This window comes from Ursus maritimus, unplaced genomic scaffold, assembly GCF_017311325.1.
Source record: "Ursus maritimus isolate PB19 unplaced genomic scaffold, ASM1731132v1 scaffold_14, whole genome shotgun sequence".
Taxonomy (NCBI): Eukaryota; Metazoa; Chordata; class Mammalia; order Carnivora; family Ursidae; genus Ursus; species Ursus maritimus.
Window position 1 is genome coordinate 5,932,990 of NW_024423786.1, and position 24,502 is coordinate 5,957,491.

At 43.9% G+C, this 24,502-nt stretch overlaps 1 protein-coding gene across 2 annotated transcripts in view; it reads left to right on the forward strand.

Annotated features, from left to right (window-relative positions):
- The window catches only part of RAF1 (Raf-1 proto-oncogene, serine/threonine kinase), a 75,418-nt gene extending 51,375 nt beyond the window's left edge, over positions 1–24,043 (forward strand). Inside the window, exons 3-17 of one of the 2 annotated variants that reach the window (XM_040628430.1) lie at positions 395–507; positions 2,723–2,825; positions 3,136–3,293; positions 4,614–4,712; positions 6,299–6,452; positions 9,575–9,602; positions 9,711–9,838; positions 10,204–10,321; positions 18,111–18,195; positions 18,957–19,133; positions 20,666–20,712; positions 21,962–22,080; positions 22,425–22,556; positions 22,684–22,818; positions 23,008–24,043. In XM_040628430.1, the coding sequence (XP_040484364.1) occupies positions 395–507; positions 2,723–2,825; positions 3,136–3,293; positions 4,614–4,712; positions 6,299–6,452; positions 9,575–9,602; positions 9,711–9,838; positions 10,204–10,321; positions 18,111–18,195; positions 18,957–19,133; positions 20,666–20,712; positions 21,962–22,080; positions 22,425–22,556; positions 22,684–22,818; positions 23,008–23,151 (1,740 nt within the window). In that variant the 3' untranslated portion in view covers positions 23,152–24,043. The remainder of the gene's footprint in view (positions 1–394; positions 508–2,722; positions 2,826–3,135; positions 3,294–4,613; positions 4,713–6,298; positions 6,453–9,574; positions 9,603–9,710; positions 9,839–10,203; positions 10,322–18,110; positions 18,196–18,956; positions 19,134–20,665; positions 20,713–21,961; positions 22,081–22,424; positions 22,557–22,683; positions 22,819–23,007) is intronic. The other variant, XM_040628431.1, reaches the window with a different exon arrangement.
- Positions 24,044–24,502: the final 459 nt, after the last annotated feature.

Sequence of the window (24,502 nt, forward strand, 5' to 3'; positions counted from 1 at the left end):
TCCTGATGTTAATAGCTAGAGGTATATCTTTTCACGCTCATGCAACATATATAAACATATATGGGTTTCCCGCCCTTTGAATAATCTGAGTCTTTGTATGTACAAATACTCTTTGTATTTTCCCACAATTAACATATCGTGGACACTTCTCCCTCTAGGTCATTATAAATAATATAGTAATGGCATAATGTGACATATGCAGATATTCTAGGCTTTATTCAAGCACTCATCTATTGCTGGACATTCCACCTATTTCCTGCGTGTGTATGTATTTACCATTACAAACATTGCTATCATAAATCTACATAATCCTTATAAACTGGTGCATTTATTTCTGTGCTCACTAAGGAATGTGCAGTCTTTGTTGGTTCTGAGTATGGTCTTTTGTTTATAGGTCAATGTGCGAAATGGAATGAGCTTGCACGATTGCCTTATGAAAGCACTCAAGGTGAGGGGCCTACAGCCGGAATGCTGTGCTGTGTTCAGACTGCTCCATGAACATAAAGGGTAAGAACTCAAAAGTCAGCTTCTTTTGCATACTAGTAAGGAGCTGATGGCTTCAAATAATAACACTTCCCATTTTTTAAAAAGTGTACTAGCTTCCTATAGAATATTATGTATTTATATGCTCTTGTTCATAGACAACTCAGAAAAATAAAGTGCTAAGAACTTGAAATTATTGCTTGAACATTGCATTGAAAAAAGAATACATGTTAGGTGTTGATAGTATTCCATAGATGGAAACAGTGGTGTCAGGTGATGTGTTTCTTGAGAGCAAAAATTTTTGTGTTTTGTGGAATGCATTGGACAGAATGGGTACTCAGAAAGTGTTTGCATTATTATTTATAAAGAGTCTTATCCTCAAGAGATTAACTGTTTTGTAATTTATTCATTCATTTTTTTAAAAGTTTTATTTAAATCGCTACACACTCAATGTGGGGCCTCGAACTCAGGACCCCGAGATCTAGAGTTACATGCTCTTCTTATTGAGCCAACCAGGTGCCGCTCATTCTTTCGTTTTTATACAGTTAATCTTTACAGTTAATCTGCAGTTCAGCAGACATAGGACTAAAAGTGCAGGAGAATTTCTGCTTCAAGGAAGATCCATAGTTAATCTCATTTCTGATGGGGGTGGCAAGATAGAGGCATCCCATCAAAAGGCTAGGAGTAATAACCCAAAGCTTCCATGATTATCCATTGTCCATTACTATCCACCCCCAATTTGGGGGAAATAATCTTTACTTTCTTCTTGGAAAATGCTGGTTCTGTTACTGACCTTTAGCTTACATCTTTTCTCTTTCAAGGAGTTCCCCATTTTGAGAGAATAGCCTAGAGAATTTATCAACTCAAAAGGGCCATCATAAATTCCATTATGCTGTTCCTCTCAGCTTAGGGGGCAGTTTGTTGATGTGCAGATCTCTGAAGCAGATGTCAGCTTTATCTGGATATAGGCCCAGGGTTGGTCTCAAGCTAATCTGTAGTATTCCTTAAAGACTAGAGGGATTCTGGTAGAGTGAGGGGCTTGTCCACTCTCATCTAAGGCCATGTTGGTTTGGAGCTACCCTCACTTTTCTCTTGGACAGGGCTTGCCCCTCTCTGTCTTCGTTAGGGCGAAATAGGACTTTGGAGTCCTTGTATAGGGAATTATATTAAGGAATGGATTATTTACTATTGGGTAACCAGAAGAATGGCTGGAATAGGCTTCTGGTAGGCAAAGGGAGAAGTCTGAATTGTGCTATATATGTGTTGTTCTCTCCCTGCTTGAGAATATTCTTCCTTCAGGAAGTGGGCCTGATGAACTAACTACACAAGACATGAGAAAGGAGCTTCATTTGTTTTGAAGCTTTTTACTTCGTTGTATCTATTTTCTGTGTTGTCTAGGCACAGAAAGAATGGTGGCAGAGTAAATGTTAAGACAGTTAAGTCCCCTGTCAACTTATATTTATAGACCCTGCAAACAACTCTACAGATGTGAGGCTATTATTAATAGAAAAGTGCGTTTCATTCACGATTCCTTTGTATTTATGTATCTGCCTGATTGAAGTAGGCTACCGAAGATTAAATTTTGCTATTACAGCAATATTTATGCCCAATTTAGGATTTTAGAATTTTTAAAGGATTTTAGTATCACAAAGTCCAATTTATTACATATTTACTTTATCATGAGATCGTTATAGTTCATTTTTTTATGCTTTTTTTTTTTTTTAAGGGAAAGAGAGAGAGAGAGTGGGAGGTGGGGAAAAGGGAGAGGGAAAGGAGAGAATCCCAGGCAGACTCCCGCTGAGCACAGACCCTCACATGGCTGGATCCCACAACCTTGAGATAATGACCTGAGCTGAAATCAAGAGTCAAGACACATAACCTACTGAGCCACCCAGAATCTCCGGTGTATATAGTTCATTATTTTAAAATAAACTTTATTCTAAGAGCATAAGCTTTGGAGTCCAGCTGAGCTGGATTCCAACATAGGCCTTTACACTCACTGTGTGGCCTTGAGCAAGTAACTTTCTTAGGGCTCCCATTCTCTCAGTTTTAAGGTGGGGCTAATAATGTGTACTTGACAGGTTTGTTGTATGAATTAAATAGCTAGTGTTGTATGGGATTAAGTTTTATGTTTATATAATAAGAGATAAATGGTGGCCGTTGATGTTATTGGCCTTGAACTCTTACCTTGTTTAAACATTTCCCTTTTATATTATGTTTATTTTTAAATACCCTTCAGTAAAAAAGCACGTTTAGATTGGAATACTGATGCCGCCTCGTTGATTGGAGAAGAACTTCAAGTAGATTTCCTGGATCATGTTCCCCTCACAACTCACAACTTTGTAAGTTACAGAGCTCTTCCCTTTTGTGGCACGTTGGGTGCTTTGGCTGGCATAATAGGACTTCCTCAGAGGTACTAGGCATATATATTGTTGGATTGTTCAAAGTTGTCATTATGCCATTGTTTACAGTAAGGCAATTTCGGTTTAATTAGCCATAGATAATACTCTAATTTCTAGGCATGAATCTTATAAATGTCGGAAGTACAGTTCTTCATTCTGTAAGATCTCTTGGGGGCCAAGAAGGAATTTACTTTGTCTTTTGTTGTCTTTCATTTATTCAAGGTAATTTACACCTGTGTTCTTGTTGTAGGCACGGAAGACCTTCCTGAAGCTTGCCTTCTGTGACATCTGTCAGAAGTTCCTGCTAAATGGATTTCGTTGTCAGACTTGCGGCTACAAATTTCACGAGCACTGTAGCACCAAAGTACCTACTATGTGTGTGGACTGGAGTAATATCAGACAGCTCTTGTAAGGCATCGTTCTTATTTCAAAGAATATAAGTGGGTGGGGAGGTGTAAACTCTTTTGAAACTACTTATTGTATATTTGACTGACAAGTTGGGATTTAGACTTATTAAATGAATTATCATGATCTGGAAACCATCTACTTTAGAAACATGACAGTTCTGAAGCCAGTGAGTTTTAGTGTGGCATAGCTCTCTAAAACAAGCAGGTATAGGACTGTTATCTGTCAAATAGGGATTGATGTGCTATGATTCAGTAAAGCAAAGAACAAAAGGATATGAAAACCAAAAGACTTTTGGCTTTTCTCTCTAAACAGTATCATTTATTAGGTTGCTAGTAGACACTGCTCTTTATTTTGTTAAATATGCTAAACAGACCTTTGTTGTTGAGAAGGGGCAGAAAGCATAGTTGGTGTTATTTTCTTCACCTCAAACTGGAGAAAACATTATTAGTTTTAAAGCGACGTAAAACCTCAGAAGATACTTGTGTTTAGTGAGGTTTAAATTAAAAGTACATGTTCCAACTTGCCTCTTAAGAACTGTTAATGGGGGTATGAAAAGTCAAAGTTTGATCTCAAGAGTACTAGAAAAACAAAGGGATTGTTATCATTAAACCATGATGGGAATGCCTTTTTTGCTTTTGTGGTAGTCACATTGCTTTTGCTTGTGTAGCCTAAGTGGCACAGGCTAGGAGTTCAGTAGACACGGGTGAGAATCTTGGCGTTACTATTAACTAGCTACAATCACCGCTGAGCCTCAGTCCGCTCATCTGAAGAAAAAAGGTAGTACCCTCCTTGCAGGTTTCCCGCGAGGATTAACTGAGGTGGCTAACCTGTGAAATTGCCGGGCGTAAGTGCTCCTCTCATGGAAAGAAGATGTCCAGTTAATGCTAATATCACTTTTATATATGATTTTTGGTGCTGATTGACATTTATTTTTCATATTCAGTCTTTTCATCATTGCATTTCTAAGACAGAATATTTCCAGAAAAGTTCTATGTGACTTAGGTTATAACGTGCCCTACGGTAGTGTTAAAAGGCATTATTTTGATATAACTGGATACTGGACCAGTATTTTTTTTTTTTTTTTTGTAAGAAATGCACATTAGAGCCTGTATGTTTATTAGCAGGTCAGTATTGTTCATATTCTGTACTCATTCAAACCCAAGTCATTTGGGTTGGTGGTCTCTTTTGCTCTGGGTAGCCTAAAATGATCAAGCAAAATGTGACTAGAAGATTTAGTTTGAGTAGCTGTTAGCAAGAGTAGTCTGACTCTATAAAATTACTGCAATTCTAGTAAACCAGTCTTCCTCTGATTTCATGTAGATTGTTTCCAAATTCTACTATTGGTGATAGTGGGGTCCCAGCACTGCCTTCTTTGACAATGCGTCGAATGCGAGAGTCTGTTTCCCGGATGCCTGTTAGGTAATTTTTTTACTTAAAGCTTTTCTTTGGAAAATTACATTGAGGTGGGTGGGATTGAAAGCCTGAATACAAAAGGCTGGAGTTCCTTTGCGTTCGCTTCTCTCTCTGTGTAAACCCTGTACTACTTCTGTGGGACTTAATATTGGTGTTAGAGCAAAATGTGGTCCTGTAGCTTTTATATTCTGGAAAGTGACTCTGACTACAGTTTTCTTCTGTTATCATAGCATGTCCCTTAATAGCTCATCACATTTTAAAGAGCTTCCGATTTTGCCTCCCTCAGTGTGGTAGCAAGTTGCACCTCAAGGGAAGGGTCCCAAAACTATATACAATGATCCAATAAAAATAAAACTCTTAACTTTGAAAGGCTAATTATGGCCTTGCATTGCTAAAACCATAGTATTTAATAGACTGCGGTCTTTCAAAAGAGTCTAGATTTTTAATACAAATATCCTTTCTAATGTGCCTGTGAGTTTGGACATAACTTGTTTTTATTCTGTTCTCCAGCTTTAAAGTCAGAGCTTTGTTGAGTTCACATGTCTTGTTCAGTGTTACACATGAATTTGGAACCTAAAAAAGAATCTACTTCTTTGTCAAAATATCTGACTTTAATGAATATCATTTAATGACCTTTTAAAAACTACCATGGACGTTGTTAAAGGCAGCATATATCTCAACAAGGAATTTGTATTGAAATGATATCTGGATATACATTCGTTTATGACTTTTATTTTTCTTGATAATTTGAAAAGCAAGTCTGACGAAAATTGAACATGCTTCTGAAGATTTCATACTAGAAGACCAGCTTCTGAGGGCCTAAACATCAATTACCCGAGAAGGCAATTTTTCAAGGCAGTAGAACAGTTTCTCTTAGAAAAACTAGCCTTCTATTCCTAGAATTCATGCATGGTGTTACTTGAATCTGAAAAAACTCAAAATAATCTGTAGAGCAAATAATGAAAATGTTATGCTTACTGCATTTTCCTAGTGTGGTTGATGGGAGAGTGGGGTTGGCTGGAAGAGGTCAGTGATTATTTCCCAGTTGCACATTGGCATCCTGAAAACTGAGTTCACGTTAACTGACTGAGAGCTGGTTAAGTGGGGAGAGGGTGCAAAGTGGCTAAAATGCTGGCCTTGTTGCAGGGATGCTCAATAGTTTGTTTTAACTGTAAGACTCTTCCTTTAAGCTCTCTAAATCAGTCTCTCAACTGGGCAAGTGCCAGCTCGCTTGGTTGGTGGTGGCATGGTTGGCAAATGCTACTCTATTCTGTCCTAGAGATGGTCTGCAAATTTTGTGTATTCTATAGAGGTGATTTATTAAAAAGACAAATTAAAATGTATTGTTTTCACGTGAATTCCAATTCGCATATATTCTTTCCTTTTCAAAAACTGGCATGCAAAAACACCTAGACAGAAACACCTAGAATTTTTTTAAGTGGTGCCTGTTGAAAGAAAGGAACATTTTGTCCAAGGTTTTAGTACAAGTAGGATTTGCCCGAGTATCTTAATGAAGTGCTCAGTTGATAGACTTTAACCAGTGGGGAGGTCTCAGTGTCATTCATGGCGTTTTCTTTTTCCTCCTCGGCTAGTTCCCAGCACAGATACTCCACACCCCACGCCTTCACATTCAACTCCTCCAGCCCTTCCTCCGAAGGTTCCCTCTCCCAGAGGCAGAGATCGACGTCCACACCTAATGTCCACATGGTCAGCACCACCCTGCCTGTGGACAGCAGGATGATTGAGGTAATGGGGCCCCTTCTGGGTGGTGAGGAGTATTGGAATTGGTTATTGGGGTGGGGTTGACTGTTGTGTCAGAGAGTTGGGTTTCAAACCTGATAAAAGAGTGTTGCTGTGCTTTCTCAGGACCCTGGACTTTGTGAATTTATTGAACCACTACATTTGTAGACTGGCTGAATAATCCAATTGGTATATCATTCAAGTGGAGAACTAAAATTCCCTGAAGAAACGTTAACATTTGAACTCCTTCTTTCCATTTTAGATTTGAATAGGACTTGAGTGAACTAGTGAATGAACTATATAAAGAATAGTTTCATATTGGTATGGGAAAGAAAATAATAGTGATGGAGAACTACAAGCTCTCTGAGAGACTGTAAGTGGTTTTATTTAGAAATAGAAGGGTGGAGTCATCGGATTACTAAATAGGTTTTAGGGAGATGTGAAAGTACTCAAAGCTAATGTTTTCAAACTGCTTTTTCTTTTCTTGGCTTTTTGGTATGTTCTGTTTGTTTGGTTTGCTTTCTAATTCATCTTTAATAACAACTGAATACACTTAAAATACTTCCTTTGTTCTTTATTCTTCTTTATTTCTCATTGCTTTGGACTAGAATAACAGCCTGAATGCTTCTCCCAGGGCGTGGTCCAGACGATTTTGTTTGAGGGGAAGAGTAGGTATTCTTCTTCATGCCTTTGCTTTCTTGTACATTAACAGGATTGCTAAGACTGTCGGACAGTAGCCTATCAAAAATGAAACAGTCACTAAGTTAAATTTATATTTCTTGCCAGACTTGTTTTCCTGTTTTCTTTTTTGACAATAGAGTATATAGGAGTAAAAAAAATACACACACACACTGTATGTGGCATTGCTGACAGGTGAAATAAGTTTCTCAAATGAGATTTTGAGGCCAAGGGCATTAAAATGTTTTTTTAAAAAATTATTTCCAACCAAAGACTAATGCTGGATTTATCTAGTTGGTGCTGTGAGCATCACTGTTGTATTTATACCTCATTTAGAAACTGGATATGCCCGTTTGGTTGATATGCCCTGAAGATCTTTTGCTAACTCTTATCAGAGACAGCTATGCTCTCTCTGCATTATGAATTGTTCTTGAAAAATCTCAGGGACACCTGCCACTGCGGGTACAACTGTACCTCACTTAGACCTTGAATCACTTTCCATATACTTGTCCTACCAGTCAGAGGTGGCAAGGACTCAACAAAAATGTTGACTTCTGAATGTGGGGCCTGAACTGGCCATTTGGGGGCCAAGTTTGAACAGCACAAGATTATTGTGAGGAGGTCATGTGTATGCAAGCTATGAATTTTGTTATTTCTGTTCTGTCATGATTAGCCCTGATAATAAAATGATATACTAGTGACTTCTGTTATATGATTTGTTTCTGTGTAAACACCCTGATATTTAAAGGGGACATTAAAGGTGAAAATTCTTGAATTTTTATTAAAAAATAACTGGCACTATTGTATTAATTCTCTCGCAGCTTTAGAGGCAGAGCAAATTTTGATCCTTTTTTAAAAATCACATATGATTCAGCTTTTTTTAAAGGATACATTCTTTGTTCAAACCGTTTGTCATTGTCTTTAATATTTAGATTCCAAGATGATTGAAAAGTTCTTTCTAGGGTAAATCCAACTTTAGAAATCGGCTCAGAATAAAATGTGAGGTGTATAGTGGATACAGGGAAGAAAATCACTGTGACATTAAGAAAAAAATCCTAGTGCATGAGAATATAATTCTTGTCAGTAGAAGTACATTGTGACATGCTTTGACCAAAAACAAAGAGTGGGTTAGTTGGATAATAAGGCTATACCTGCTGAATATTCTGTTGAAATTCAGGTTATTTTTGGCCAATGTTTTGCCCATCTGGCAGTCATCCTGTCTACTTAAAAACAGAGATTCCTTCTTCCCTCCCAGAAATGCTTAATCAGTCCTAGTTGAGGGAAGGAGGAATCTGTATTCTTAAACACCTCTCCAGGTGATCCTGAAGACTGGCCGGGTTTGGGAACCCCAGGTCCAGGCTTTATTGCTTGGGTGGGGCTGCCAAAGGTAGGGGGAGGGGTAGCTTGGTTTATGATTCCTTTTATCTTGTAAAAATGTTATGGATTGGAAACATTCCATTAATAGTTGTGTGAAAAAAGTTATCTATTGTGGTTACACAAAGAAAACAGAGTTGGGGTTCCCAGAAAAATACCTTTTTGAAATACGGAGACCAAATGGTTTTATGTAATAGTTATTTACATATTGCACGTGAGGATTTATAAAATGGGTATTTAGGCCTTATGGAAGGCCTTGTGATTTAAACTGTTCTACCCAAACAGTTTCTAGTAAGTTCTAAAGGCAGCCGTTGATTTCTCACCTAAGTAGAATGTGACTAATTTCAGAGCTTACCCATAAGGTCTCAGGAGCATTTTGTGGTGAATGAGCTCAGGGTTGAGGTCCATGGGTGATGGTTTCTGGTTCTGTTTCTGCCACCTACTGGCTGTGTGATCCTGGCCAAGTCTCTTTATCTGTTTATATGTGTTTACTTATATGTAAAATGTAGGTTTTGGACTGAGAGATTTATGGTCCTTCCAGTGTTTCATGACTTTAGGCTTGGATACAGTTGCGTAGTCATGGTGCTTACCCTTATCAAATCCAACTCTGGTCAGTGTGCCCTGAATTCCTAGAAGAGTAAGAGTGAGTTTGCCACCTAATCCCCAAGTTCTGTTCTGTTTTGTTTTGTTTGAGCCTCAGTGGAGCAAGGTCCTCAATCATTAAAAAGATCTCAGCTGGTAGTAACTTTGCTGGCGCTCCTGCATGAGTGTCGCTTTGCTCTATGTGCACTGCTTCCTCCTGAGAAAAGGAATGTAGTTTCCATTCCAAAAGAATGTGGTATACGAAAAAGCTAACATCAGTTCTCCTAATAATTAATGATAATCTTGGAGATAATCGGCCACTGACATTTGGTAAATTCAATCAAAGAAAAGTTAAGAGTATATGATTAGACATTCTGTATTTTAGAGGTTTTACAATTTACTTTGTTCCTGCAAATTCTCCTCCTCCCCTTTCCTTCCCCCAGAGAACATCTTTTCTGGTGCAGAAATTGACCAGCTTTCCTTTTCTGTTTCAGGATGCAATTCGAAGCCACAGTGAATCAGGTACTTGTCCAGAGTTACTTAGCAAATAATAATGGGCTTTTTCTCTTTATGCTGTGTATCTTCTGTTGGCTTATCCACGTGTGGATTCTATTTGTCTCGTCTGTTAAGCCTCACCTTCAGCCTTGTCCAGCAGCCCTAACAATCTGAGCCCAACAGGCTGGTCGCAGCCCAAAACTCCTGTTCCAGCACAGAGAGAGCGGGCACCAGGATCTGGGACCCAGGAGAAAAACAAAATCGTGAGTATGGCTTACAGTGCCTCCTGCATGTTAGGATTTACTAAGAAAAACCTAGTCAGAAATGAGAATACTTTTAATTGGGGTGGGGTGGGGTGCTAATAAAAAAAAACATTTAATGAAGGATATTATAAACGTCAGTGCCATTTTTGGCATGCTTATGTTGAAGAATTTGTTGGCTTATTATAAGGCAGGACACAACTAAAATGCTATTTTTTCAAAATATCAAAATTGGAATTACAGTTAGTGTTCAACTTTAAAAAAGATAGGAGAATGGGTGGATTTGGGGGTGTTCTTTTCTCTGACACCCTCATTAAACAGAGCTTTACCATTCCATGGAGTATGTTAATGATCTCTGCTGGTTTCAGAGGCCTCGTGGACAAAGAGATTCAAGCTATTACTGGGAAATAGAAGCCAGCGAAGTGATGCTGTCCACTCGGATTGGGTCAGGCTCCTTTGGAACAGTGTATAAGGGCAAGTGGCACGGTATGTTTGGGGCACTCCCTTTATCGCAAGGCCCAGAAAGGGCCAAGAAGGGGGGTACTGTTGATTCACTGCTGTGCCACTCACGGTGCTGCTCTCCAGGGATACTTGATTACATCTGAAGATTGAACTTAATATTTCAGTGACATTCATAGCATTCTTTTTAGATTCAGTGATGCTGTAATTGGTATGATATGGTTTCCAGGTGAACCTGGAAATTGGTGAACAAGAGTTGAGCCCTCCAGTCAAGTGTCAGGAACTGATTAAATACAGGCTGCACAGGGGATATGCTTTCAAGTTCCTTAGATGAGTAAGAGTCTGCTGCTGTGAGGGGGGCATGGATTCTAGAAACGGAAAGCTGGAAAGAGCCTTAGAGATTTGCGTGTAGAAAACTGAGGTCCCAAGCAGGGAACTAACATGCCCATGGTCACACGGCTGGGCTCAGGAAAGCCAGGCGCCTCACGAAGCAGGTTCTCTTGCGCTGCCCTGGGTTGGTTGTGGGGAACCCCCGTCAAGCAGGGAACGTACAGACTTCGTTCTTGAATCTGTGTGGGGTGTTAGTGCTCTTATTGTAATGGAAACGCTTTGTCACTTGGAAGAAATGTACTATTTTAATATCTGTGGCCACAGCTTGTGTATTTTGGCAACATACCCAACATTTTTCCCTCAGATTTTTAATGCTTTAGGATGTTAGCAAATATAGGGAGTATTTTTTTTTGAAAATGCTACATGTTCCCCAAAAGGTGTCCTCCTAGAGTCACATTTTAATGAAGCAAAAAAAAAAAAAAAAAAAAAAACCCTAATGTGCCTAGGTATATTTCTAGTTTGGATGGTTTCATGTTTATCTTTATACATGGAGGGGCAGAGATTGAGAGAAGTTAAGAGCATCAAATGAACAGAACATTAAAATCAAGATGTTGAAAACTGAGAAACGCCTCCAGTCTTCTGAGTTCCTTACGTTAATTAATATATGGGTTTGCCCCTCGTAGCTAGGTAGATAAATTTCTTGTTCTTTAAGGAAACTGGCATAAGACTGAACGTGTGATTTCTTTTCCTTTGAAAATTGTATCTAAGATACTACTGGCCTGCCTCCCCGGGTCACACAGAATTTATGCTCTTGCAGAATATTTACCAAATAGACCTCATAAATGTCTTGGCGATTCCCTCAGAAAGGAAAACAATTAAAATATTTTTTTACTACTGAAGTATAGTTGACATATGATGTGTTCGTTTCAAGTGTACAACGTAGTGATGTGACAGTCCTGTACGTCGTGCTCGGCCCACGGAGTATGGCCGCCGTCTCTGTCACCCTCCAGTGCTATGGTATTACTGCCTGTATTCCCAACACTGTACTTTTTATCCCTGTGACTTACCTATTTTATAAGTGGAGGTTTATACCTCTTAATCCCCATCACCTGTTTGGCCCATCCTCCCACTCCCCTCTCCTGCCACCACCGGTTCTCTGCATCGCTAAGTCTGTTTCTGCCTTTTTTTGCTGTTTGTTCACTTGTTTTATTTTTTGGATTCCACATGTAAGTGAAATCATATGGTATTTTTCTTTCACAGATTTATTTCACTTAGCATAATACCCTTTAGGTCCGTCCATGTTGTTGTAAATGGCAAGATCTCATTTTTTTTTTAATGGCTCAGTAATGCTCCATTGTGTATATATATGACATCTTTATTCATTTATGGCTGGACGCTTAAGTTGCTTCCATGTCTTGGTTATTGTAAATAATGCTGCCGTGAATGTGGGGGTGCAGATAGGTTTTCAAGTTAGCGTTTTCATCTTCTTTGGGTGAATGCCTAGCAGTATAGTTACTGGGTCTTATGGTAGTTCTGTTTTCAATCTTTTGAGGAACTTCTGTACTGTTTTCCACAGTGGCCGCACCAATTTATGTTCCTCTGAACAGTGCACGGGGTTTCCTTTTATTCTACATCCTCTCCAGCTCTTGTTATTTCTTGTCTTTCTGATACTAGCCGTTCTGACAGGTGTAAGGTGATATCCCATTGTAATTTTGAATTCTGATCTGCAGTTACTTGGTAATTACTGATACTGAGCACCTTTTCGTGTACCTGTTAGCCTTTTGTGTATCTTCTTTGGAGAAATGTCTATTTAGATCTACTCTTTCCATTTTTAAATCAGATTTGTCTTTTTGGTGTTGTGTGAGTTCTTCATATATTTTGGATATTAACCCCTTATATAAATCATTTGCAAATACCTTCTCCCATTCGGTAGGTTTTCTTTTTGTTTTGTTGATAGTTTCCTTCACTGTGCAAAAGCTTTTATTTTGGTGCAGCCCTGTGGAAGAACAACACAGTCTGTGGGGTAGAGCGCCTGTATCTGAGACTAGGCTGTTAGTAATTACAGGAAGTGGAGCAGTGCATATTGCTTTTAAGGCTTCCATTAGGAATACTTAATCATTTTTTTAAAAGATTTATTTTAAAATTTTTTTAAAAAGATTGATTGATTTAATTTATTTATTTTAGAGAGCGGGGAGAGGGGCAGAGGGAGAGAGAGACTCTCCCAGTAGACTCCTTGCTCAGCACGGAGCCTGACGTGGGGCTCAATCCCAGGACCCTGAGATCATGACCTGAGTTGGATGCTTAACCAGCTGAGCCACCCAGGTGCCCCTGCACTTAATAATTTTTATACCACATTTTTAAAGCATCAGCCAAAAGCCAATAGATGTAGTTAAGTTGTACTCAAATGTAAGTTTCCTCTTCTTGAGCATTTTTATTTGGGGGGATTCATAATTTTTCACAGCCTTAGTTACATTTGCCACAGTACCGCCTGTGAGCCTGTGTTTTCTTTCAATTCTGTAAGCTTTTGGATTGTGGTAAGGGGATACATTTGTTACAGTGTTACTTCCAGAAAGACTTCTGTTAGAATGTAGATAACATATCTTATACTTTTAAGATTCTAGTTTATTCTAAGTTTCAAAAGTCAGAAGAGCAAGGAACAAAGGACTTTTATGTCAGCCCCTCAGAAAGCAAGCCATGGTCTGTGAATGACGAAATAAAACAAGAGGGCCAGGGAAACCACAATTTCTGGATTGTTTGTGCTATACTTGCTTTTGTGTGTGTGTGTGTGTGTGTGTGTGTGTTTTGTTGTTACTGTTTTTCTGGTTCCTGTATACAATATAATGTTTATTCAGTTTCTTAAAAACTACAGTTGTGATTTTTAAAATTCTTGATTCTGCCTAGGAGCTGTGAAAGTAGATAGAGTCTCAGAGCAGCCAAGATAGAGGCCTCAGATCCATGAACTAAAGCTCGCTTACTTCGTGTAAGAAGCTGTCCTTGGGCTCACACAGAGAGCTAAGTTTGGGATCTGATCGGCCAGCCTCTCCAGATGGTCAACAACACAGTAACAGGGATGCAGACAGTAGCGCTGACGTAGCCGGGACGGACGGTCACTGACGGCCCGAGGAGAAGGCAGCAAAGCCCCTGGTCTCGGGCTGCTTAGTGTTGAGGCCACCACCCTGGTGGAACCTATGTCTGGGTCCCCATCCCAGCCTAGCACAGGAGTGGTGTTCATTCTATTCTGTTCTAGAAAGCAGCGATGTACCTATTAGGTTTTAGATAACCCTAAATGTTATCTAAAACAGGAAACGGGTGTTTTTAAAAAAGTAAAAACATTCCACATTTACCGACTGATAATAGCTCTTCCTTCTTCAGCCGTAGCTGAATGAGATACCAGTATCTTACTAAAAACACGATAAAATCAATAGGAGTGTGTCTTAACTCGTTTGTAGTACATTTGCCTCTGACTTCCCTGTTAAGGGAAAGTAAGACGCTTCCCACAGTTGTTTTGAGCTACCCTCCATGACGTGTTCCCTGGCCATTTCCCTCAGTCATTATATTACTTGCTAAAGGAAAGAAGTGCCATCCTTTATGTTATAAGATTGCCAACTATAAGGGTGTGTGGATAATTCCAGAAAGAAAAGAAATGTTAATACTATACAATTTTCTTTTTTTTTTCTGTTTTAAAGATTTTTTTATTATTTATTTATTCGACAGAGATAGAGACAGCCAGCGAGAGAGGGAACACAAGCAGGGAGAGTGGGAGAGGAAGAAGCAGGCTCATAGCGGAGGAGCCTGATGCCGGGATCACGCCCTGAGCCGAAGGCAGACGCTTAACCGCTGTGCCACCCAGGCGCCCCAATACTATACAATTTTCTAGTATCTTAGAAACATATTCAAAGGAAAAGATTAGCAATAACCAGTGTTACTAAACGTCTATTATGTGGAGTGCTGGAGAGGTGGACTTGAGTGGTGGACTTGGCCCTGAGGACTTCCAGGGCAGGTTGGAGAGCAGCCTCTGTTGGAGGCCCAGACCTGATTGTGCACACCTGGGGGCCTCCAGCTGGGCACCGAGTCTCCGCTTCCCCGCCAGAAGCTGACTGCTGACCTGTGCTGCGAGCAGCCGGGTCTCTAGTATTCGTGCCAGCGGCTGTCCGCACGGACTACTCCAGAGCTTCAGATAGCTTGTCCGTTCATAACATTCCCTGCGGACAGTTGCACCGTAGAATTCATTTGTTTCTTTATCTGGTGTTTCCTGAACATTCTTCTAGTACCAAGCATTCTTCTAGGGGCTACGAGTGAAGCAGTGAACAAAACAGATAAAAATTCTTTCTCTTGTGGAGTTTCTATTCTGGTGGGGACAATAACCAAGCAAAGTAAAGTATAAAAGTGTGTTATAAGTGCTAAAGAGAAGAAAACGGAGGAAAGCAGGTACGGAGTGGCAGGCCCCGTGCCCAGTTCTGGTGGGTGAATAGAGAAGGGCTCTGCTGAGGAAGTAGCACTTGCATGACGCCAGGGGCTGGGCAGTACCTGGGGAAGCAGCAACGGGGGGTTCGAAGTGCTCCACCCGCCTGGCTGAGGAACTCAAGGAAGCTAATAGGAGTGAGGTCCAGGGATGGGGAGTTGTAGGGTCCCATAAAGATGTTGGAAATCAGTGGTCTCAGATTGTGCCAGACCTTCAGGAGGCTTGGCGAGCCTTGGCCTGAAATTCAGAACACCGGGGAGCTTATTACCGGAGAACGCATTCTAGTTCGGGGCAGTCCTACTAGTACAGAACCGTTCGTTCTTTATAGGAGTTGAAATCCATTTTCCTGTAATGTTTGCCCCTCGCTCCTGGCAGATTGAATTCCTTTTACGGCAGTGCCTGGAGTATTTGTATGAAAGTGAGGGAATGCTGTAGTACACAGTCTTTGGGTTTCGGTAAGAAATTGCGTATCACCTGTTACCCTAACTGCTAACCGTGAGCTGGCAGGCAGGACGGTCCTTGTAGGCGCCGAAGGGGCTCTCTGGTTTGACCCGATTCAGCCTTCCCTCCAGTGACTTGCATGAAGACACAGGTCTGGACAGCAGATACGACTTACACGGAGCCGTAGTGTCGATTCGGGTAATAGAGTTTAGAAAGACGAGAGGATTTGAACTGGCTCTGCTGATGGAACAAGGAGAATATGAACTCTGAACGGGGCTAGTAAGTCCTCCTCAGTCTGCCAAGAAGTAGAGGCCGGAGGTGGAGGATATGCGTCCGATGGCAAGGTCAGAGTGAGTCACTGCGAGCAGGCTTTGGCTGCTGGTGAGTCTTCTGAGCTCTGAGGTTACATGTGAGCAGGTCCGAAATGGGTGAAACAGAAGGTGGTTTCAGTGACGACTGGAGTGCGCCCCTGGGAGAGCTGTAAAAAAGGGACGGTCCCAAGGAGCATCCCCTCCTGAGGGCCCATCCAGCATCTCCCCAAGTCTTCCTCTACCCACCCTGGTCTATGCCTTTAAAGCCCTGTCTAGTGCCTGGGCCACCAGCATTGTTCTTTCCTGGCCCCACCCTCAGTTGACTGCTGTGTCAGATCAGCCCACCTTCCTGGGGTTTCTTGCCCCCACCCCTCCTTTCTGTCACCAGTGTCACCGCTGTTGCCTGTATCTTGTCTGAAGATGCAAGGCTCTTTGGGCAAGACTCCTCCTGGCCTCCGTCGTAGTCTGCAGGGGCCCAGATCTCATACTAGAGTTCCTCATACATAGCTCATGTTTCTTACACCCCCCTTACCTTACCTTTATTCCTGGGGTATCTAGTTTGGAACGGCCTGTCCCATTTAGTTAAATCCTTCCTTGACTTATATCCCATTTGTTTCAGAAAACCTTTCTACATCCTCTGTGCAAACAGATTTACTTTCCTCTCTGTCCCCCGCCCCCAGCATTCTTATCTTGGCTCAGACTGCTCCAGAATGAACAATTCTGCAGGAGACTCTTAACGTCCTACTCAGTCATAAGGAACTTTAGGTGGGCCTGCACGGTTTGTCAGCTCCATCTTCCTGGATAGAAAGCCGCTCTGGGCCCTCGGTAAATCCATGTGCCAGTGAATTGGATGGGCTCCTGCTATTGAGTGGGGACTTCAGCTCTGGATGATAAAACCAGAGATCTCAGGGCAACAGTTTGGGACCTGTCATAAGAACCATCTCTTTACCAGTTGGTTCTCAAGTGAGGTGAGGAATGCTCCCACAGAGGCTGCAAGGGGGTGCTGCCGAGGGGCCATGTTTGATAAGTGGAGGAATTCCGTTACCTCCAAGGTGCTGTCAACCAACTCCTACTTTGTTTGATCCTCAGAAGTCTGTGTTTTAGTAAAATTCATTTGCCAAGAAAATCCGAGGTCTTTACAGCGCTTTGTGTAATTTATTGTAATTACTATTATAAATATAGCATAGAAACACTTCTGAAAGTGGCTTCTAAATCAGCAGCACACATAAAGTAGAATCAATCTCTGGATGTTTCTATGGTTGTGCAAAGAGGTTCACAGTGTGACACACTGTTGTCAGTATGGAAGTTAGAAGGGCAGCCATTGGAGTCAGGCCGGGGTTCTGATCTCGGCTCCAGGCCTTCTGGTTTTAGGCCATATGACTTTGGACAGTGACTGAGCTTCTGTGTTGTCTGTGAAATGAGGCTAACAGTACTTACGTCATAGGGCAGCTGTGGACTGAAGGTGATAATGCCGGTGAGGGCACACGCCATGCCAGGGCACAGTAAGCAAGCAGTGTGAATCACTAGGATTACTTCTTCATGGTATTAAAGGCAAAGAAGCTTAATTTCAGTGTCATCTCTGAATTTGTATAAGGCACCATCTCAGGTCTCACTAAAAATGTGGCTGCTGAGGGGCGCCTGGGTGGCTCAGGTGGTTAAGCGTCTGCCTCCGGCTCAGGTCATGATCTCCAGGTCGTGGGATCCAGCCCCATGGTGGGCTCCCTGCTCAGCAGACAGTCTGCTTCTCTCTCTCCCTCTGCCTGCCACTCCACCCCTCCCCTTGCTTCTGTTCTTTCTCTCTCTGTCAAATAAATAAAATCTTAAAAAAAACAAAGAAACAAAAAACAGAACCAAAAAAGGAAAAAAACAATGTGGCTGCTGAGTTTGGCATCAACTGCTTGCTAAGTGGCCTGTCTCCTGGCCCCAAAGACCCTGTGCCTGCTGGCCCCTCCGTGTCTGCCCGCCACTGCCACCCCCACAGGCCTGGCTTCGACCCTTCATACGTGACCTCACCGCGGGGGGGGCCAGGCTTCATAGGAAGAGTTGAAACCAAACCTGTTCAAGGCCTGTGTGGTGGTATTGAAAGGATAGTAGTGTAACACATTTAACTTTTTTCAGCCACTTGAACAGTTTAGAAATGTGCTGTTTGTTCCATGTGTGGGTACGTGATATCTGAATAAGTGATTCACTATCTTTCTCAAAACTAGGGTATGTGAAAAACAACAAAATAAGGTCATTCAACTGATTGCACTGACTACAAACTAATTTGCAGGAGATGTTGCAGTAAAGATCCTAAAGGTTGTCGACCCCACCCCAGAGCAGTTCCAGGCCTTCAGGAACGAGGTGGCTGTCCTCCGGTGAGTAGGGTGCCGGCCCTTGCAGCCTCGCCGGCGGGGCAGCGCATGGGCGTGGCTGGGGGGGGCAGGAGCTGCGGCTGGTGCGCCGGTCTCTGAGGGCCTGCGGCTGGGACTGGTGCTTAGTGAGTGTTCACTGCTGAGGCCTGAGGCTGGAACTCCTTCCTTACCAGTGAAAGGGTGTGGAAGGTTTCCTTTCTGCTCACGTGGTTGTCAGACCTCTAGGAGAGCCGCCTGTGCTGAGGACACCCCCGTTCCGCTCCTCCAGATCTCTGGACACGCTGCACTCAACAGCCCAGGTTTTTCTCTGGGCTTTGGTTTGAGACAGGGAGAAATAGGTTCTATTTTTGCATTTATTTCCAAGAGCTCTTTTTTTATGGCCAATTTGCCTTATTCTGGGCTTACAGAACCTCAGCGTCTAAGTCCTTGAGTCATTATTTAGACTTGTAGGACTAAGGTGAATAATGCCGGACTCCACAGATTCAGGTCCCGTGACCCCTGCGGGAGGAATCGTGAGCGCACGCTGACGGGAGAGAACACCCTCTCTCTAAAGGCCAGCGCCGAAGTGAGTAACAGTGAGGTTCTTTTGTCACAACACCAACTCGATGATCAGCAGTCTCACCTGTTTGCTTAGCCAGCCACCCGGATTGTAAGCACGGTGGCGTCAAGCACAGACAGGATCCGGCGTCAGTGCGAAAGCGGAGTAGATCCTCTATTCTGCAGCGACTGAAGATTCAGAGCCTTTTTTCTCCAACCCTCTGTAGCAAAACACGGCACGTGAATATCCTGCTCTTCATGGGGTACATGACAAAGGACAACCTGGCGATCGTGACCCAGTGGTGTGAAGGCAGCAGCCTCTACAAACACCTGCATGTCCAGGAAACTAAATTCCAGATGTTCCAGCTGATCGACATCGCCCGTCAGACTGCTCAGGGAATGGAGTGAGTAGATGGCTTGTTGACTAGAGAGTCTGGGGTCCCGGCATCCGCGTGCCCTACGTCGGGACCTGAGTTAGGAAGAAGCCACTCAGCTAAGTGGTTTCTGTGATGTTGCTCGGCCGGAGAGTAAGCCTCTGGGGTGGGCTGAAGGCGTGCGCGCTCCGGTTCCTCGCCCGCGCTGAGGCGGCCTGCCCTGGGGCTTAGATTCAGGCTGGAGCCGCTGCCCTCAGAATCCACCCAGACACCAAGAGCGTGGCGTGGGCTCCGAACCTTCTGCTTGGACAGCCGTGGCACTGCCGTCTGCGGGAACGCGCGCTCTGATGCGTGGCACGTGTGCGTTCCACGGCAGGGTCCGAGCAGATGGTTTTGGATAATTCACTTACCTTTTGGACGATGCTTTAAAGTCACCCCAGCACCTGCACGTAACACTACCCGTGAGTCTCTGCTTGAACACATTTCTCTGTGAAAGGGGTGTGAGTGTGTGTGTTGAACACATTTCTCTGTGAAAGGGGTGTGAGAGTGTGTGTGACACTTTCCCTCTCAGGTACCCTCTTACGTGGAAGAGCGGGAACACCTCGGCCCCGATGTCTGGGGTGCAGGCTGCAGCTGTGCTTGCACATGCTCTGTAGAACGCACGGTCTACTTTTGAAATTCATATGGAATTTACATTCTATACGTTCTAAGAAACGGTCGGGGCACCTGGGTGGGTCAGTCAGTGAAGCATCTGCCTTCAGTTCAGGTCACAATCCTGGGGTCCTGGGATCGAGTCCCGCATTGGGCTCCTTGCTCAGCGGGGAGCCTGCTTCTCCCCGTGCCTGCCGCTCCCCCTGCCTGCGTGCTCTCTTTCTATCTCAAGTAAATAAATAAAGTCTTTAAAAAAAAGTCAGAATTACTTTTTAGAAAAAATTATGGATATAATCCACATATTCAGTTCTTAAATGCATACAGCTCAGTGGTTTTTAGTACATTCACAGAGTTGTGCAGATGTCACCACTATCTAATTTTAGAACATTTGTCAAGAAAGAGGACACCTGGGTGGCTCAGTCGGTTGAGGGTCTCTTTGTTTCAGCTCAGGTCGTGATCTCAGGATCCTGGGATCAAGCCCCACGTCCAGCTCTGTGCTCAACACAGAGTCTGCTTGTCCTCCCCTTGCTCTCAAATAGAAAGATGAGGTCTTTTGTGTCTGGCTGGACTTAGCATAACGGGTTGTAGCATGTGTCAGTACCTCATTCTTTTCTGTAGCTGAATAATATTGCACAGTATGGGTAGGCCACGTTTTATTTATGCATTCATTAGTGGACGGACATTTGGGTTGTCAGAATTATTTTGAGCAGAAGTGATGCTTCACTCACTGTGGCCTCACCTTGAGGTAAGGGCCCATGTGGCCCAGCCTGCACCAGCACCCACCAGTCCCCACCTGTAGCCCCTTATCGGGCGACAGGCGTTCAGGTGGCTTCCATCCTAGCCGTAATTTGAAGCTGCTTTCTACCCATGTCCCTCAGATTGTTTTTAATAGATTTATTTTCCCTTCACAGCTATTTGCATGCAAAGAACATCATCCACAGAGACATGAAATCCAACAGTATCCTTTGATGGTGGCTTCATTTGTTCAGTTCTAAATTTAGAAAAACAGAAGGGAGACTTTTTAAAGTTTATCCCAGCAAAAGTGACTTTGGAAAGATTTCCACAGAAGTTGAGATACATGTTTGGGTTATGCTTGAAAGTTTTATTCTCTTCATTACTAAATTTAACTTGGAGGGATGGGGCTTTTGTCTTTCATGTTTATTTCTAGCATGTGGACAGTGTGTATCTGGTCAGAAAGTAGCTGCAGGCCAGATGTTTCAAGACTGTCAAAGTGACTACTAAACATTGTCTTTCTTCGGTGTACAGAAGTGGTTTCTTGAGAGGTCAGTGTCAGAACCAGCCCTTCCCCTTTCTGAGACTGTTCCTATGGAAGGGAACTGCAGACGGAGTTTTCGTGCTGTAGGGCAGGAATCCATGTGCCTCCGGCCCGCAGCCTTTCTCTCTGAGAGGAGTGTGAATGGCGGTACAGCCCTACTCTGCTTCCTGGCCAGTGAGAGGAGCACAGTTGGGTTGAATCGGATCGTGGGATGTGGCCTTTGTGGGCCACGTGTCGGAGGCATGGGATACATTTTAGTGATGGGTTTTTGGGAGTGACGTGTGTCCCATCGTGAGCGGAAACCCCGCAGATTTGAAGGAGGTACGTGTTACTGGGCACTGGCAGGTCCCAAGTCAGCTTTAAACTGCCTGACTTCTTTATCCAGAAATGAGGTGAGTTTGGTCCTGATTTGAAGTCACCAAGCGGTACCTCTTCTAGTGAGAAATCTTAGGACAGTATTCAGTGCTCAGTGAGGGATGTGCCATTTTGTTCTTCACACGTTTGTCATTTGAGGGCACAAAGCAGGCAGAGACAAATGTAAGCCATCACCAGCCAGGCCCGGCCCCAAGGAGCACAAATGGCAGCCCTTGCTCTTAGAAATCTCAGGGTTTAAGGCACCTGTGCTATATGGGAAGGTCAGAAGGCCAGGGACCTGGCACCTAGATGGGAAATCAGGGAGAAGCAGCACGGGGAAACTGCCTTATTTTTGGCCAGAGCCAAATCATCTGGCACCCTGAGCAACTGCGGCATGCCTCCTGGAGGAAGGGGCCTTTCAGAAGCACTTTTAAAACTAAAGAAATCCAAGCAAACCAGTGCAGAGAAGGCTGGGGACAGGTAGGCAGAGAGATGCTGTGCTCTTAAGACCTTCAGGAAGTGTTTCAAAATTAACTTGACCATTCTCTTGAAACCAGAGTCCTTAACAAGCATTGAGATATATTTCTCCATGAAGGCCTGACGGTGAAAATCGGAGATTTTGGTTTGGCAACAGTAAAGTCACGCTGGAGCGGTTCTCAGCAGGTTGAACAACCCACTGGCTCCGTCCTGTGGATGGTGAGGAGGCGAGGCTCCTACGAGCAGGGTGCAGGGCAGAAGGGGTGCCCTGGAGGTCTCTGTGCAAACTTAAGCGTTTGACATTCCCCCAATGTCCAGATACCTCAGTGAGGCCTTCCGTGACATCAGACAGCCCAAGGCAAAAGGGGGTTTCCCGGAAGCTGGGGATCAGAACCAGGCGGGGGCATAGGTGCTGGGCCCCGGAGACGAGGCCTCCTGAGCCTGTGCGGGCCTGACCCGAGCAGGGAAGACTGTAGACTCTTGTGCCTGGGGGAGGGACAGCCTGGCACCTGGGTGTCTGTGGGGTCCAGATGGTGATGAATGAATGCGTTTTGTCCCTGTAGGCCCCCGAGGTGATCCGAATGCAGGATAACAACCCGTTCAGCTTCCAGTCGGATGTCTACTCCTACGGCATTGTGCTCTACGAGCTCATGACAGGGGAGCTTCCTTACTCCCACATCAATAACCGCGATCAGGTACGTGCCCCGGTGCTGACTGGCGCGGAAGCCTCTGGGCCTCCAGCCAGTTTGAGCAGCAGGAGGGTTAGAAGTTGCTGCTGTCACTGTTGTCCCTCCACCCAGTCCCTCAACTGTTTCCTCTTAGATCATCTTCATGGTGGGCCGAGGGTACGCCTCCCCAGACCTCAGTAAGCTGTATAAGAACTGCCCCAAAGCAATGAAGAGGCTCGTAGCCGACTGTGTGAAGAAGGTTAAGGAAGAGAGGCCTCTTTTTCCCCAGGTAAGACTTGGCTCCGGGCGCAGGAACCGATTCAAGTAGGAGATCCTAAATAGAAATGAGGAGGGAGGTGGGCTCGCGGTCTCCACCAGGTGCCGCAGGTGGGGTGGGAAGGGCGTGCGTTTGGACTCCTCACTGAAAGCTGCTCCTGCTGTGACACCACGGCCACCTAACGACACTGCCTCGTTTCAGATCCTGTCTTCCATTGAGCTGCTCCAACACTCTCTGCCGAAAATCAACCGGAGCGCTTCTGAGCCATCCCTGCACCGGGCGGCCCACACTGAGGATATCAACGCCTGCACATTGACCACGTCCCCTAGACTGCCTGTCTTCTAGCTGACTTTGCACCTGCACTCAGGCCACCAGGGGAGGAAGGGAAGTCAGCAGGCACCACCTTTCTGCTCCCTTTCGATGGAGGCAGAGAGCTCATTTTCAGAGAAGCTGCTGCTAAGGACCTTCTAGACTACTCACAGGGCCTTAACTTCATGTTGCCTTCTTTTCTACCCTTTCTGGCCCTGGGAGAAGGAAGCCATTGAAATGCTGGTTTGTCCTGCTCCCTCCCTGCATCCCTTATGCTCTTGAGCCGAGCGCCTTCTCCAGATGCACCCGCGGCTGCCCGATGGCAGTATGTGATCTGGGGCCGCAGCTGTTGGCTGAACGAGTATTTTTTTTAGGGCAAGAAAACGCACTCAGAGGGGAAATGAAGGTAGCAGACAAACCAGCCCTGATGTGGACATGTGGATTGTGGATATCAGCTCCTAGGAGGAATGCTTGTCATGGGAAGAACTCTTCTTCAGAGAGGGGTGTGGCGTCAAACAGGTAGTTTGCACATAACACACCGAACAGCCCAGGACTGTCGCGAGACCACGGCCGCCTGAAGGAGCGTTGGTACTATGGACCTTGACTTTGGGGACACTGCCTTTCCTTGGAGGTCTCCAGTGCATTGGGACGGTTTTCCAGAAGAGGCGCTTGGCCCGCCCCTCCCAGTCTTCGCCCTGTCGGGGAGCAGTCTTCCATCTCGCTGAATCTGTCTTCCAGGAGCTGCCCCTGTGGGGCGGGGCCACCGGGCCAGCCTCTCTCTTCAGTCACATCATGTGGATGCAAGGAAGCCAGGAATACAGGTTTTCTTGATGATTTGGGTTTTAATTTTGTTTTTATTGCGCCTGACAAAATACAGTTATCTGATGGTTCCTCAATTATGTTATTTTAATAAAATAAATTAAATGTAGGTTTAATGGCTGTTTCTTCCTTCTGCTGAGCTCACAGCTTGAACTCTCCCCCATCTGTTCATCTCTCCTGGAGCAAGAAGACAAGCAGCAGGAAATGGGCCCAGAGCCTCTGCTGGGAAGGAATCTAAATCAGCCTTTGTGCTGTCACCCTTCCCTTCACTAAAGACTTAACTATAAAAATTATGCAAAAAGCACTCTTAGGTAAGAGTAGACCTTTTTCTACCCACACTTTAATGCATTTTATAAAATATTTGGTATCTATAGCTGTTTGTTTATAAAAATAGATTAATTCAGGTTTGGGGTGAGTTCTGATTCACAAAGTTCTGTTCCTTCAATTAAAGTCACAACCTAACGACAGCTGACTTATTTTTTTTCAGGACCATTCCTGGGTCAGAACTAGAAACTTTGGTGCCATTAACTTTTTACAAAATTTGAAATCAAAGCCAGGCTTTACACAT